Source organism: Glandiceps talaboti, chromosome 1 (genome assembly GCF_964340395.1).
Source record: "Glandiceps talaboti chromosome 1, keGlaTala1.1, whole genome shotgun sequence".
Taxonomy (NCBI): Eukaryota; Metazoa; Hemichordata; class Enteropneusta; family Spengelidae; genus Glandiceps; species Glandiceps talaboti.
In genome coordinates this window covers 25772160-25788794 of record NC_135549.1, presented here as the reverse complement: position 1 = coordinate 25788794, position 16635 = coordinate 25772160, and the positions used below count along the sequence as shown (strand labels likewise).

The 16635-nt window shown below is 35.3% G+C and overlaps 2 protein-coding genes across 2 annotated transcripts in view; one reads left to right on the top strand and one right to left on the bottom strand.

Moving 5' to 3' along the window:
- The window catches only part of LOC144437265 (leucine-rich repeat serine/threonine-protein kinase 2-like), a 38851-nt gene extending 36448 nt beyond the window's left edge, over positions 1-2403 (top strand). Inside the window, exons 61-62 of the mRNA XM_078126176.1 lie at positions 162-236; positions 592-2403. Coding sequence (XP_077982302.1) covers positions 162-236; positions 592-731 — 215 coding nt within the window. The 3' untranslated portion in view covers positions 732-2403. The remainder of the gene's footprint in view (positions 1-161; positions 237-591) is intronic.
- A 3476-nt stretch (positions 2404-5879) lies between these two features.
- LOC144435050 (protein mono-ADP-ribosyltransferase PARP14-like) lies at positions 5880-15362 on the bottom strand. The gene is made up of 8 exons (XM_078123595.1): positions 15218-15362; positions 14491-14697; positions 13329-13471; positions 11998-12066; positions 7905-8271; positions 7531-7709; positions 6715-6892; positions 5880-6166 (listed from the first exon to the last, which is right to left on the bottom strand). Exons 1-8 carry the CDS (start codon positions 15360-15362, stop codon positions 5880-5882), a joined length of 1575 nt encoding a protein of 524 aa, XP_077979721.1.
- Positions 15363-16635: the final 1273 nt, after the last annotated feature.

The following is a 16635-nucleotide window of genomic DNA, read 5'->3' as shown; positions in this document are numbered from 1 at the left end:
ACTGACTATTCAGTTTAAAAGTACAAAATAATGAAAATTACTGCAAGTATATTTGAACATGTGTTTTTTAAAAAGTCGAAAAGTGGGCAACAGAATATATATATACTTACATGCATGAATGGATTGCCCATAATCCTTAGCGTTATCCATATCTTCTACAGGCAGTGAGTTGGCTCCCTGTGTTGCAACCATTGGCACAGGTTTTATAAGTTATACAGGCTCTTCTACAATTATTGGTAAGTTATCGTATGACTAGATATACAGCAAAATGAAATCTGATAACAATGTGAAGGGACTTTCTAGGCCACTGAAATCAAATATTCATCAATCGTCAACAGTTGCAAAATGTCTCATTGTTATCACGTGATGCATTGGGAGTAGCCATGCACATTTAGTAATAGAGTCGAACACTTCTCATTTCACACTTTGTGCTGTTGATGCATGTATTTTTAATCTGTGATGGTTAGCTATTTCAATTTATATGCACCCCACATTTCTTTTACAGAATTAGCTGTTATTGATATAATATTGAACGATGTTTCAAAGTATCGCACGTAGTTATGACTGAGTTTTCCCCTTGTTGTTCTTCAGACAAAGAGTCCACCTATGCCTTGCTATGGGAAGGAAACACGGGTACTTACACAAAAGATCTGACAACATACAAAGAACGGAGGCAACACCATGTGACTAATGTGCGCCAGTCGCAGTATCTGATGGATTCGAATGACTGAACATTGAAACCTTGGGAACCTTGATATTGGGAATATGGTTTCAAACTATCGTGATTGCGACTTAAGTTATCGTACTCATCGGTTTACTTATTTTGTATCGACAGTACCAGTTGTAAATTTAACGTTTCCAAAACAACCGTCTCCTGCTAGGTTATACAAGTTACCTTTCGTAAATTAGTTCTCGTATGCCAAACAAAAGTTGTCATATTTTCGTTTTTAAGTTATTCAATAGGTGCAAATATAAGAAGATGAAATGTGTAGGCAAGGTGTCTAACTTTCTAAAATTTACAATATTCACGTCCAATATGTTTACAGTAATATATGGTTATTATTAGCCCAGAAAATAGAGCAAACTCTTCTCCGAAGTGGAGAAACACAACGGAGTTATGAGGGAGGCCTATAATTATGAACACTGTACTGTAATTTCTGTTTATGATAAAATGAATTTTGGAAGATTTGATCAAGGTTTGTTATAATGAATTGAATTGTTAATCACTTATGGAAAATACGAATTTAAAGGGACATAAGCTGAGTGTATATGTTTTTGGGATGTATTTTTTCTGCATAATAAATGACACCCAAAGTATCTTCTACTTACTGGTGTATACTTAAACCACCAATTGCAATTCACTTAACTCAAACCTGGTATTAAGATACAACTTGTAAACGATCGTAAGACGTAATTTATTATACGTAGCAAAAAATGTACGGAACTCCCTACTTTGCAATTAGCAGTTCTAAGAATACCAGAACACAAATTGTAATGCCATAGATGGCGGCATGATCATTTATAAACATTATACTTAGAATAGCAAATCGGCGTTTTTGTCAGTATTTTCACGTAAACCAAAAACCAATAAACTCAGCTTGAGTCACTTTACGGTACATGAATAGGTGTTGGCTATAATAACAGTATTCACTATAGCAGAATTCACTACAAAGAGGTTAGTGTACATAAAAAATTTACTTTTGATAAAATTCTTTACAAGATACACGTCGGAGAGAAGTTCTCTCCATGATTACAATAAATGCTACAAAATAAGAGATATTTACAATGAAAGAATGTTCAAATTTTGAAGACACATATATGAATTTAACTTAGATGTTCTTTAGCAACAATGTATAGCTTTGGAGGAATGACTAGTTTCTTATGAATAATCGGGATTGCTAATTTCTTGTTCATAGAAAGCAATTTGTGAACACCAACCTCCAAGTATTTTCATTAAGAAATCTCAATATTTAAACACGACCCATTAACATTATAATCATTTTATCATTCCATCACAGAAAACAGAATTAGATACATAAATAGTCCTTCCTGTAAAGGCGAGATCAAAAGCTCAATGTACGATGATGAAAAACCGTAATTCATTTTTTTTTTTTGGGGGGGGGACGATTTTAGTTCTCTTCAGACTAAAACTATTTTACTGCTAATGGAATATGTTTGTACTCCTAAATACAAATATGTCTTCAAATCCAGAAATGGAAGAAGTGTTTTTATAAATGAATAGCACTAAAATACCGACAAAGAAAGTATATGTACCTTCTTTTCTCGAAATCAAAACATTAAGGGTGCCTGTATTTCAAAAATATTACCTGTACGAGGGATCGAATGCAATAGAAAGTTATTTTTGAGTTTTAAGAAAAACTATTCATGGGTGTTGAAAGCAGTTCTAGCTAATGATGTTATCGTAAAAAATAATTATTTACATTGTATGTACGTTTTTCAGTTGTACAATTGTTTTATTACAATATTGAGAATAAATCAAATTATCAAAAAGAAATTGTTATACTAGGCTTGTTGTGTATACTTAGATAGCTGTTTGTTATTTCACTTGTTTTCTGTATCTATATAATTACACCCTACATATAAGGTACCAGGCTTTATTGACTAGGTTATGTAAGTACACCCTGGAATATAGGGTATCAGGCTTTAATAACTTGGTATATATATATATTATATAAGGCTATAAAGGATTATATGTTATTTTTATTTGTATAGTAAAACAGTTTGACTTCCCGCTCATTTTTGTGTGACATTTTGATGGCACGAAATAACTAAATAAAATAAATAAACGGTGCTTTAATCTGGAGTTTATCTGGGAAACATTATTTTATGAATTTGACAGGAATGTCTGCTGGACTATACGTCATCCAATAGTAGTAAAAGTGTTATACAAATATAGACCCTTTAATCACAACACTCTAACACACAAATTCCAACTGCATGGCTATCGATTGACTTCCTGAGGTGTTTTATATGATTACAATCTACATATGACCATAAGTCGTTGTCAATACAGCGATACGCCTACCCCAACATACATACCAACATTTTCATATCACATAGTTGTCATGCTGGTAGCCCAATTAAAGAAAACTAATATACATAACTATCCGAAGATTTCCACTGATTGGAGGGTACGCAACCATATCATTAACATGCTGATAACATTACGGCATTCATTTCCATTGTTAAGAGTGTTGTCGTCACGTTATACCAACAGAGAAGAAGAGCATACGACGGTAAGCAACAATCGTCCATGATAAATATAACATCAGGCTAACTATTTTACCACCACCATCTTTTTATTCAATTTATACATGATATGCGATAGATAAGATGTACATATGTGAAAAGTTACAGTCACCTTGTACAAGTATATATGATAAGGAAAAATGATTACATATCTATGTATGCTTTAAAAAGACATAGTCCTCAACTTTACTACTCTTGTTTTCTGATGATTTTACATAGGTTGTTACTTGCCAACTAATCACTGCACATTACTGGCATATCTAGAAAACTGAATTGTCATTTCAATATATATATATATAATACGCCTAATCTCTGCATTGCCAAGTGAAACTCTATGAGAATAATGGGTTGAAGATGTAATTTCACTGGGTAAAAGGATTCGTCATTGGATCATCATCTATACGAAGTGACTTTAGCTAGACTGGTGACAGGGGTTTTGACTGTAATTATTAGTGATAGGCATGCGTCAGCAGAAGTGGCTTTCCATTACTTGTTTTCCACGTGAAATATAATATACGTAAAGTTGTGGACTACTTCCCTTTAAGTAAACTATGATCGTTTGTTTTTAAACATTGATTAAATATAAAGCTTAAGAAGTATGAAATAACTTGAGAACACACTAATACCATACAATGCTTTGCGAAATAACGAAAGTGCAATCTTTAATTTTCTTACGTGGAATGTGATCAAAAAGGGATTATGTATTCCGATATCATGCAAGTACTTGCTTTTCCTGGCCTAGACGTTGAGAAACGTGGTGTCAATCTACCCTCAAATCAACGGCCTTACTCTAAGTGCGAGGGTGCACCGACACGGCGTACTTTTCCTGGCCATGCACACCATTTAGAGTCTCGTGGCTTTTTTGACAGTTTCAACGATCATAGTTCTCCTTAAACCAAACCAAATGCAATATGTACACCGGTGACTTTAGCTAGACTTTTACATAGTTACTTATTAAAGTGAGATATGTGACTTAAGTTTTATTTATTTTCTGAATTTCAAGAGTTGTTTTAATATGTAATGGTCTGGCAGAGAAGCATTGATTAATTATTTTCTGATACGTACTGAGTAAATGTAGTTTGTTAATTGAGAACACAAAAATGTAGATTTTGCATTTATTAGTTGGTAAGGGTGTAGAATAAATTCTTTTTATAAAGCGACACAACTTTGGATAGTAATAATGCTAATATCAACTCATCACTAAATGTCTTTCAACTACACACAATAATTTTCGTTATTTTAAAGGTTACTAATATAAACTACTTCTGGTTGAGAATGTTACTAAATATATCTTTCCTTAAACCTGTAAAACCCATATTGAATTGCAGGAGGAATATTTTTGGAATTATCGCATTTAACACAGCTTGATTTTGAAATTCATTTGAATCCAAGCCTGAAAATGGAAAGCTATCAGTACATGAAGGCTAAATGAATGGAATTTATAGCAACTGTTTTCCAAAAGTAAACACACTGTATTAACTTCTTTAAAATCATTGCTATATACGTGGACAATTTACCATATAGGAAATAGACCCTCGCTTAGGATTTTACGCAAAATTTGTATACACAATTTTAGAAATTAGTAATGACTCCAAAATGATGACAAGTTCGGAAATAACAAAAATCTGAGTGTCTCTAAATTCCATAACTATCGATATTTCCATTACATGCTTATTCTTATACTTTGTTCATCACCATTCTGAACATTTTCCAGTAACAAGCAAATGTGCATGTCGACTCGAGTAAAAGCTTTTTGCTACATCAAATTTGGTCTTGTAAGTTATTTGAAGATATGTTTTGAAAGCTGTTGATTTTGTTCTCCCAACGATTAGACAATGAGAATACAAAAGGAAAAAATTACAAGACATCAAATTGACGCAATGCTTTCAAAGTTATCAACAAATATAAAGTAACCTGTTTATATAACGTTAAAAACAACAATCGTTCATTTCAAATATATCTTTTGGAATTTTTTAGTTCTATATGACAATTTTCTAGTTTAATTAAAATGGCACAAGCTGAGTTTATAAGTTTTTTACTCAAATGAAAACACTTAAATTGAAACACCAATGTCAATGTATGTCTTCTAAGACATTACACTCGTCTTCTGGCATCGTTAGAACAGTTGATTGCAAAGTAGGGATGGCTAGATGTATAGTATTGATTTCCTGAACATTTATTGATACCTATGAGATTACGTCATCAGATCGTTCATGAGAAATATATGATCGTAAATAGCAGGTTAATTTAAGTTCAGTTAATTGCAAGTGGTGGTTATAAGTGTAAGTGCTTCAGTAAGTAAAATACTAGGTGTACTTTTTAGATATGTAGCAAAAAACTACGTCCAAATACGTATAAACTCAGCTTGTGCCCCTTTGAGGTTGACTAATACACATATTAATTAAAATACCATTAGTTAGATGGTTTGAAGCTGTAATACAAGATCAATCGTGACAGTATGAAATGACAGAATATGTCTATGCTCATTTGTGGATTTTCATTTCAAACTTTCATCTTAGACTACCACGTACGATCAAAGTGGTGCAATTCGCATTCATATGGTTGTCAGGCTTCAGCTTGGTTGAGAGTTTTTTTGCAAGACATCAATGCTATTGGAATACGATAAGGTATTCTGGGCACGCCACAGCATCGTTGAAGACAACGAATATTTCTGGGTCATTTACATCGTTAGTAACGCTGTCATATGTCACCGTTGGTTTTCTTGGGTCTTTTGGTGGCGGAACAAGCATGTCTCTCGTCCCAGTGGCAAAGTCACCAGTCAGTACTTTCGCTCGGTACACATACTTTTTTCCAACCTTATCCGGTGGTGAATATGTATTGGTAGCCGAGTACGAAGCGTTTACCGCGAAATAACTCCCCCTGCCATAGACAGCAGCTGAAATGGAAGAGGGCATCGCTATAATTAAATTAAAGCACACAATCATGGCTGCGAAACTTCTACCTCAACGTTAACTTTGGTATAATCCAAAATCAAATAGAGTTTCCGAAATAGGCTGATAACTGATTTAAACTAAAGTATGAATGACCATTCAGCATTTTACACCATAGCGATAGAAATGAGTTAGATGTAGCCTTATAGCTTGGTTTATTTTAATTAGGATTATATTAGGATTAGGATTATATTATGATATACGAGAGCTGTGATCATTGTCTTGCAAGTAAAAAACTTTAAACTATATCAAAGATCTGATATCACATTAGTTTAATATTGAGTTTCAGTGACTGTAAGATGCGAATATTTGTCTAGTTTAAGGTGAATTTCTATTTATGGGTGGACACAAGTCACTATACAGAAAAAAATGACAACTCATTCCAATTAAGTTTATAGTCTTTGACATCCCCACTCAAAGTGGATTTCATGTGTTAATACACCAAATTAAACATAGACCTATTTTACAATTGTAGTATAAGTAAGTAACTTACCATTTTTACCAGCAAAACTTCTGTTGAAACCTTGGGTGTTGATCTTTTCCACTGTGACGTCATTGGTACCGTGGTATAAAGCACTTTCGTTTTTCATTCCAACCTTATTTTTACCATCCATTTTCTCTTTCAATACAAAGTATTGTCTGTATAGAGCAGGGTTTTGTATACGTTGAATCTAGAAAGATTAAAATTATCACAATTTCGAATATGAATTATTATTATAAATGACATGCAAAAGAAATTACTTGCACTGGTGCGCGTGCATACTAGTTGTACTTTCACTACAGAGCCCTGTATGCAAATTATATGCAAATAGAACGCGATGGTTCATTCGCTGCATACGAAATCGCGTGATTTTTATGATTTTATTATAGAAATTTGCCGTTTCACATAAACATATGTAACAATCACATATAGAACCCCATGCCACATATGAGTTCTAGTGTTGGTACTCAGTGTATTTGTACTCGTGTTTGCAGTGTTTTCTGCCGCACTTTCTCGTTCCTTGCTCGTGAAAGCACGGGTGCAGAGAACACTGCAAGCTCTCGTGCAAATACACCGAGTACGACACACATGCACTCACGTGTCATGGGCTTCTGTCATATGACATTTGCAATATAGAGTTAAACGTGTTTTTATTTCACTTTTATGTTCAAAGCAAAACGTGAACATATAAGAAATATAATATTTCATCATCCAAAATGTTCATAATCAAGAAAACCTTTATATGTCGTTAGACATTGATAGCCTAGTATTATAGTATTGGCAAAGGCGGTCTATTTCTTTCACCGTCACTTAAAATACATATATTACCTTATCAATTGTCTTTAGGCTGTAGGGGTTGTTCAAATTCTTAGGAGAAGGGCACAGCAAAGATTTTTTAAAGTCTGTTTCGACTGCAAGATATTCATCAGATGTTGAGTCAAGATCAATGGCTTCAAAGTCCAAATCATCTGTCATTACATCCCAAAATCTTGGTAAAGGAACACCACCTGTTACAAAAAATTTAAATACATAATTTATGTTATGTTATGTTAAAGATAATTATTTCCATTATATTCAAATTGGTCACGACTACCTTTAAATCCTGTGATATAACAGCATCAAATAGTACACGATTTTTTTAAATAGATGACCAAACTGCAGACGTGGTATAACCTCAGATAGCAGTCTGAATTATAACATACCCTCTTTATGAAATCTTCTTACTGGTACTTTGGAATGGTCATCCAGATCTTCCTCTGTCATAGTACTAAAGTCGATTTTGTAGGATTCGTCCACAATGTTAACTGTAACATCTCGCAGACCACTGGAGTGGGCTTGTTCGATCTCACCCATTATGTCGTCTGGGAAATCTTCATATGCACCACTTTCATCCAAATAGACCCACTTGACACTTTCAGTAAGGCGTTTCTTATCTTCAAGATCTCGCTCCACAGCGTGAATTTCGTCTAACATGTCCTGTATGTCGTTTTGCACTCGCACAACGTCTTGCGTTCTCCCTTGCAATTTTAGTCTGGGTACATAGGCGCTTGACTGCATCTCGACCTCAACCTGAAATATTAGAATTTATCAGCGATGTACGAAAGTTCCCATACCCTACACTAATATATATATATATATATATATATATATATATATATATATATATATATATATATATATATATATATATATATATATATATATATATATATATTGTGTGTGTGTGCCTGCGTGTGTGTATGTGCATGTGCATGTATGTGAATGTGTGTACTCGTGTGTGCATATACTTAATGCCAGAAAATCGGAGGTCGACGTCTTAAGCCATAACTCGGAACTTCTGGCTTCTGCAGTCATCAGATGGCTGAAAACTAGTCTAGTCATCTGATGACCGCAGCTCAGAAGTGAGAAACTCTTAATATATATAATATAAGGCTATATACCCTCTTATACATATATACATATACACATATATTTATATATATATCCTAAATCATCTGCCCCTACATGGAGAAGACAGAAACATTTCAAGGGCCAAATGCACAGCATTATAAAATAATACACCATGTCAAACTGCAAATCAGCAAACCTAGTGCATGCAATACGTTGCTCACATTGCGAAACAATAGTCTATGTAGGAGAAACCGGAGATACACTATACACAAGAATGCAGAATCACCTATCACAAATCAGGAAAAACAATAAATATGAACCAGTACCAATTCACTTCAATGGACCATCTCACTCAATCAAACCCTTCAGAATCATAGCAATTAAAAAACTCTACACACCAGATACTAGATTTAAACTGAATGCCTTCCTTCATGATTTATTCAAGAAATTTAGCTCTATATCTGTGATTCGTCAAGTCCCAATAAAAGTTATTTGTCGAAAATGTTGTTGAAATGCCCGCCACGCCTCCTATTCTCAGCACAGGAAAGCTTGCCATCCTCGACTTCACTCGGCTTTCGTGATCCCCTACATACCCGGGAAAATTGTCAAGATTTTGTTGAGTGGCGCGCCCTCACTGTACACTAATTATTTCGAGGTCAATGTATAGGTCACCATTATTGATACATTGTCTATTTTCCATATTTTGACCACACACATTTGGGTATAAATTATAGCTTATTACACTTGATAAATATGTGAGAGTGTATTTATATCCTGAGATACAGAGCTAGATAAATGTAGTAGTAGTTTATTTCAAATGCTAAGGCCTCAGCCCATCGCACAAAACATTTTACATAACAGTAGAGAAGAAAAAGAACAAAGAACTGAATATCATTCTACTAATAATTAACGGAAAAATAATTAAAGGTAAAAAATATGATAGGGGAGAACATATACATCTCTGTTTGCTGAACAAAACTAGTACGAGTGTTGAAAGCTTTATGAACAAAAACTGATAGTTTGTATTGGACTACTTCATTCTTGCATGCCAGTAAGGAAAAACATTTTTCTTTTGTGGGGTGAACTCTATTTTAAGAATGAAATCTAGTCTATGGTCATTATATAAAGGGCAAAACAGTATAAAATGACACTCATCCTCAACAACTGTATGTAAAACCTTGTCTTTTACAATATAGACACACTCTAAGTTCAACAGGAATAGGTGGACTACAATGACGTCTCACTTCAATTGCTAAATTGTGACTAGAACTACGGAGCTTAGCAAGATAAAATTTAAATTTTATGATTTTAACACAGTTCAGGTTCAAGCATTGACTTAAAATTTATATAACTGCGCATGCGTCGAGAGTCATTAAGCGAGGCTGACCAATCTTGTCTGTAACAATTTTGTAGTCCTTTACAAAACAAATTTAAAGAGGTTTTTGGGTCCCCCGCCTGATGTTCAAACCAAACAACCCCGAAACCATATCTGAAGAATAATTCTCTTATCTTTGTTGCCCATGTGATCCTACCAGCAGTCTAGATGTCATACCATTTCGTAACACGCTCTTGCTAGATAAATGATTATGTACAAGCCTTGCAACAAACAGCGGTAGTTTGTTATCGAGAGAAATCGTAAAAGAACTCGGTAAAAAGGAGACAGTTTGAGGTCAATATAATACTTCCTAACCTTCTACTCGAAAATCTAAAAAGACACGATTTCTTTTTATTCATCTGCAAATGAGTGTGTGAAATTTGAAAATTATAAGTTCATATTTGACGAAATTGAAACGATGATAAATTTTTCACCTGTTTGTGAACTCCTCGATCATTGTAAACCTATTTTAAAGCCTACTTTCTGGTGAGTTTGAATCACTTAAATACCCTGCCTCTGTCTTCTTTTTTACTCGTGTTTGTCCAGCCAATGCAGAGTGCAGATCCAAGGGAAACACAAAGTAAGGTTGGCACGAAACCCCTGAAAACAGCGTCTTTCTCAGTGTAGAGCATGAGTATAAAGTTGGCGTCAGATCCAGATGCAGGTAGCGTCATATTGAGCATCAGATAGTCTCAGATCCGAATACACCCGACGGCAGTGAAGCAGAATCCTCCCCTCAACGTAATCGCAAAACATTTCCCAGCAGACTCCAAGTTACACAAAATATTCAACAGAAACAATGTCAAAGTCAGTTATAGCTGCATGCCAAACATGGCTACCATAATCAAAGCACACAACGCCTCCATCTCCAACAGCGAAACTAAACCCACTCAAAAACCTTGTAATTGCAGACAGAAAGACACCTGTCCTTTGAACGGCGAATGCCAAACGGAAAACATCGTATACCAAGTCACCGTCCACGGAAAAAAACAACAAAAGTATATATCGGTCTAACAGAGAACAACTTCAAACAGAGATAAGCCAACCACAAACAGTCATTCAAACATGAAAAACACGAAAACAGCACAGAACTATCAAAACACATTTGGAAACTGAAAAGAAAGAACGAGCCCTTTTCCGTATCCTGGTCCATCAGCAAGACAGCGCAAGCATACACCAATAACACAAAACGATGCAACCTGTGTTTAACCGAAAAACTAACCATTATTAAAGCAGAAAAAAACTCCACACTAAACAAAAGAACTGAGTTGAATACCAAATGCCGACACGAGAATAAGTTTTATTTGTCCAACTTCAATAGAGCATCTATCACCTAAACTAAACCCGTTAACTAAATGGAACATCAAAGCCCAACATGTAACAACCCGCCAACACCTACTTGTCTGCACCCAATAACTCACACAATAACAACCAACACCTCCACACACACAACACCAACCCACCAACACAGACAATAGCTAGTGATGATATTTCTATTGTCTACACTCTATATAAACAGCACACCCAGAGAGTAGAAACCAGAGTTGTCTGATGAGAGAACAACTTCAAACAGAGATACGCCAACCACAAACAGTCAGCTCTGCCACTGCGGTATAGAGCACCGTCTTAGCAGATTGATACTCACCGAGTTACATACGCTCCTCCTCCAAGTCGAGCACTCTACTCAACCAACTACCAGACCCAGAATGGAACAGCCACGAAAGGTAAACCTGAACTACTCTCTAAAGAACATTCCCCTCCCACCTTCGTCTGTGTGTGTGTGTGTGTGTGTGTGTGTGCGTGTGTGTGTGTGTATGCATGTGTGCATTTATTTAATGGTTGTTACAGGCACATTTAGCATAGTTTGCATTATTAGAAAGGGGATTAAGAGTGATTGCAAGCAAATGAACGAAACGTGTGGTCTTATAAACGTTAGGGCAACTTTTGAATGATGAAATTCGTGTGTAATCACTCCCATTGTCGTATATTGCGTACACAAACAAATAGCAAATCTTAATGAATGTACTTGCCTGACAATGTCGTGCATTATCCTGTATACAATTCAGATCAAGTTTTTCGATACCAGGTTTATCCATATACTGTAATCAGATATCAACAAATATTCAAAGTTAAAAAGAATGTAAGAACACTCGAGACTATGTTGACAATAAGTTTGTATGAACAGTTAACGGTGGCCAAAATGGACGATGTTTCGTTATTTAATTTAGATTTTACTTTTACAAAAAAATTTCATCATGGCACCCTACATGCAGTAAATGTGAAACATATGCCAATTCCTTGTTTGTAACTCTCTAAATTTCAAAAACATAATAAATGTGTAAAATGTTTGTTACTGTACATGTACTATATAGCTTTTTGCAGTGTATTGAGTTTTGAGTTACAAATGCAGACTTAGGCAATGTTGTTTCACATTGATTGTTCAAGTAGGAAGCCCTGATAAAATTGTTTTGTAAATTGAAACTCCACAACAAACATGCAATCCTCATTGGCCACTTTTTTGATAACCGCTTAAACCAGTTTGAGAAATGTTCGGACAGTTTGTCTTTGAAGGCTACAAAAACAAGACTCTCGTAGGTTTATCATGAAGTATAGAGGTACTTGGCAATATGATGTACAGGTTTTTCCCTCATATTTTCAGGTATGTAATTGTTATTAGGGACAAGAACACTCACCTGTAGAATTTCTATAATCAATACCCTATACTCGAGAACTAAATATTATGTTATGGAGATGTGACATCATTGATTGCATCATAGGCACCATCCTTAAGCTTGTTGAGAGTCTATACAGGGACAGGTGCGTGCACTCGCTCCGTATAGTTCCGTACCGTACGTACTATGGTGTGCAATACCACACTGGGATCGTATAATGCTGTAGTTCAGATTTCCCAGAATTATAAGTAATCAGATTTTGTCACTGGATTGTATGCAAGAGTCTGTGTAAGACTAAACTCCGCGTACAGACAGAACACTTTATAAAATTCAACTTGAGCTGCAAATATTCTATAACTATCACTCGGCAGTGTCAGTTGTAATAATAATAATAATCTTTATTTATACAGGATAGTTCTTTAAGCATTTAAACACTTGTCTCCCAAGAAGTCAAGGGTTCAGTTTTAATGCAGCGGGAAACCGGAATACCCGGGGAAAACCTACGTTGTTCGGTAGAGTCAAACTGAACGACACTCTTCTTACTTACAGCGTGGTAAATATAATCGAACCCTGAATGGGGTTCGAACCCCGACCGCAATGGTAAGAGGCAAGTGGTTTAACCACTTGGCCACCGACATGTGTGAACGGAGGAAATATTACCCTTCATGTGTGAACAAAGGAAATATTACCGTTTCAAGGCAGTCCATTGTCAGAAGCTCTTTAAGTTTATTGATTGCTCTGTCAACATCTATCTTGTTATTAGCAAATACATGTAAGATTACAGTATTCCATTCCCTTGGAGTCTTCTCTGTTTTAGATCCTCCCAACCAATCTACAATAAAACAAATTTTCCAAATCGTTGGTCACTTGAATCACTGGAAAGGAAAAGACACAATCCATTGCAGGAAAAAGGTGCTAAAACAAATGCCTTTTTGAAATAAGAGTTATCAAATAAACCGTCCGTAAGGGAAGGTTATAATTTAGAGAAGTGTGTGTGTGTGTGTGTGTGTGTGTGTGTGTGTGTGTGTGTGTGTGTGTGTGTGAATGTGTGTATGTATGTATGTATGTATGTATGTATGTATGTATGTATGTATGTGTGTATGTAGGTATGTGTCTGTCTGTCTGTCTGTCTATCTGTGTGTATCATCGTTTTCTCACAGATGGTTGGCTCAATTTAAACGAAAAATGGTGTACATGTTGATTAGGGTAATGGCTACAACAGATTAGGTTTGGTACTCACCATGAATATTGATGAGCTATTTGCATAAATTATTGTTTCAATAATTAGTCTATATCTTTAGAATGTACACTGCAAAGTCAATATAATGTGTTACATACATTGATGATAACAAAGTGCAGGTGTCACCTAAAGTTTCACAATATAGCTTGGAATGTTAATGACACATTTGCATAATTATTGATTTTCAGTAAGTAGGCTATATCTTAATAATGCACACTTCAAATTCAATTAAATTTGGCACATAATTCAAATACAACTAACTGCATATATATATGTTCTGTTGATGATGTGGTACATACAAATCTATGTAAAGAAAAGAAGTTATTTTTGTAAGCATGTATGTATGTATGTATGTATGTATGTATGTATGTATGTATGTATGTATGTATGTGTGTGTGTGTATGTATGTATGTATGTATGTATGTATGTATGTGTGTGTATGTGTGTGTGTATGTGTGTATGTATGTATGTATGTATGTATGTATGTATGTATGTATGTATGTATGCGTGTGTGTGTGTGTGTGTGTGTGTGTGTGCATACACATACTTCTGTATAGCAGTGCAATCAGTGCTTTGAGATAAAAGAAAGTAGATGTTGGTATTTGGATTACCCATGAATTTTTGTCCATAACCACGATCATCCTTTACAGAAGTACTTATCCTCCTTTTCATTGCTTGCTCCATGACTTTTATTTTGTCTTGTTGAAAGACAGTTACACGGATGAGCTTTAAAAATCTTGGTGTATTATACTGATAGAATTCTGTAATAGCCACGAGAGTCTCATCAGCCATCTGACCAGGGTCCTTTCCAAGCTCCCCTGAAAGGTGGACATAATTTTTTAAAACTAATGTATATCCTTGATAGAACACTAATTCATATTCATTGATACATGTATATCAATGAACAGCATGTTTCAAAACAACTTAAAGGAACTTTAGTTTCACAATACTTAATGTCAAGTCAAGTCAACTACCAATGTCCAAGTAGCTTTACCTATAACATACACTTTATAATATAACGGGCGGAGAATACTTCCTCCCAGTAAAATGACACGTTGCCAGAAATATAACTACCATAACGGGAAGTTATGAGCGTTACAATTCTTCTGTTCAGTACCGCCTTGCATTCTAGGTATGTTTCTGCAAACTATTTTAATAGTAAACTGAATAACATATATATAACATTTAAATCGAACTTAACAATGACCAGTGACTGACAATACATTCTTGCAAGGGCACTCGAGTCAAAACCTTCGATGATATAGCAGAGACGTCAATTATACGGAAACAGAAATCTACATATGCGGCTTATATCCACGTTTGATTTGAGATACTAACCTGTTCCTAAGAGAGGCATTGCAATTGATCTAATACGGTTTTGATCTGCAAATTCAAGCATTTTCTGTATGCTGTTCTTGACACTTCTATGAGGTCCAATCATGTGGATAATGTTGCTACATGGTAGATTACCAGCTGTGGTCATCACGACACTGTCTATCTGTTGACGACCTTTGAAAATATATCCAGTGTTAATAAGGCCAAATAAATTTGTTTGTGTGTTTCCGATATCCGACCTACACTAGTTTAAAACAAACCTCAAGAAATTCTTTGTCTTTTGACCTTCATGTACGTCTGTTTTCTGTCTCCAACGATGTCCGCAAATAATTCACCAAACTATCACAGAAGAGGTATTCTGACCGACATTTTGTTTGTTTTTGGGTCGATGCAATAGTTTTGCAAAATAAAAACAAATGAACTAAAATAAATTCCCGACCTACCTAAACTGTTTTTCTGAGGCCATGTTATCAGGAACACACAATTACTATTATTTCGCCTAGTAATAATATACACTCAATAACACTTAGGGTCAACAAGATTCTGATTGATTTTTAGCACCTAAGCTCAGTAGTGCTTCAGGCAATTTAACTATGTTTATTTGAATGTGTGTGTTACGTTGTTCGGGCGAATTTGGTCAAGAATCCTTACATCTGCTAGCAAAATTGGCATATTAGACGAGAATGATTCAAGGACGGTGGGTGAAATTAGTGAAGACAAGATGACCCCCCTCTCCCCGGAGGCGGCCCAGTGGCCCTTTAGGGTTGTGTGGCCAATACTACCAACCCCTGACCCCATCTTAGACACATTTCGACAAAAAAGTAGTGCCCCATTTTAGACCATTTGAGGTTTTTAGAAGTTCAATTTTTAGACCAAAATACATTAGTAATAGTACTCTACTAAAGAAATAATGGACCACAAAATCTTTCTCTCTAAGACTTGTATTTTTTCCTCAGGAGGCATGTTTTGGGGTATGCATAATTAATGCCACTGTTGTAGACAATTCAATGAACCACATTTTACACCAAGCAAAATCGATCATTATGGAGAGTGGACCCCATGTTGGACTTTCTAGCACGAAAATGAAAACCTCGTTTTAGACAAATCGGCTAGAAAACGTATCCCAACGGGAGAAGACCATATTATTGATACTATCATTGACATCACCGTGTGCTCATTATGTGGGATATATGGGTGTTAAGATCTCATCCGACTCGTGGTTTGACCCGATCACGTCCTAAGCAAACAACGGTTATCCCAAAAAGAATATTTTCAGATTGCTTAACAAAGGAAGTAGAGAAGGTCCAAAGACATGCTGCATGGTTTATCTATTGAGGTGCATGGGGAGATGATTTACCTTACATTTGTTTAGAAACACTTCAAATGTTGGTAGAATGCTTTTTGAACTTGAGTGGAAAAGA

Coding starts and splice junctions, on each gene's coding strand:
- LOC144435050 (XM_078123595.1), bottom strand. CDS start 15,362: ATGACCACAGCTGGTAATCTACCATGTAGCAACATTATCCACATGATT. Junction 12,067..13,328: donor CAATGGACTGCCTTGAAACG/GTAATATTTCCT, acceptor ATCTGATTACAG/TATATGGATAAACCTGGTAT. Junction 6,167..6,714: donor AAGTTTTGCTGGTAAAAATG/GTAAGTTACTTA, acceptor CTTCCATTTCAG/CTGCTGTCTATGGCAGGGGG.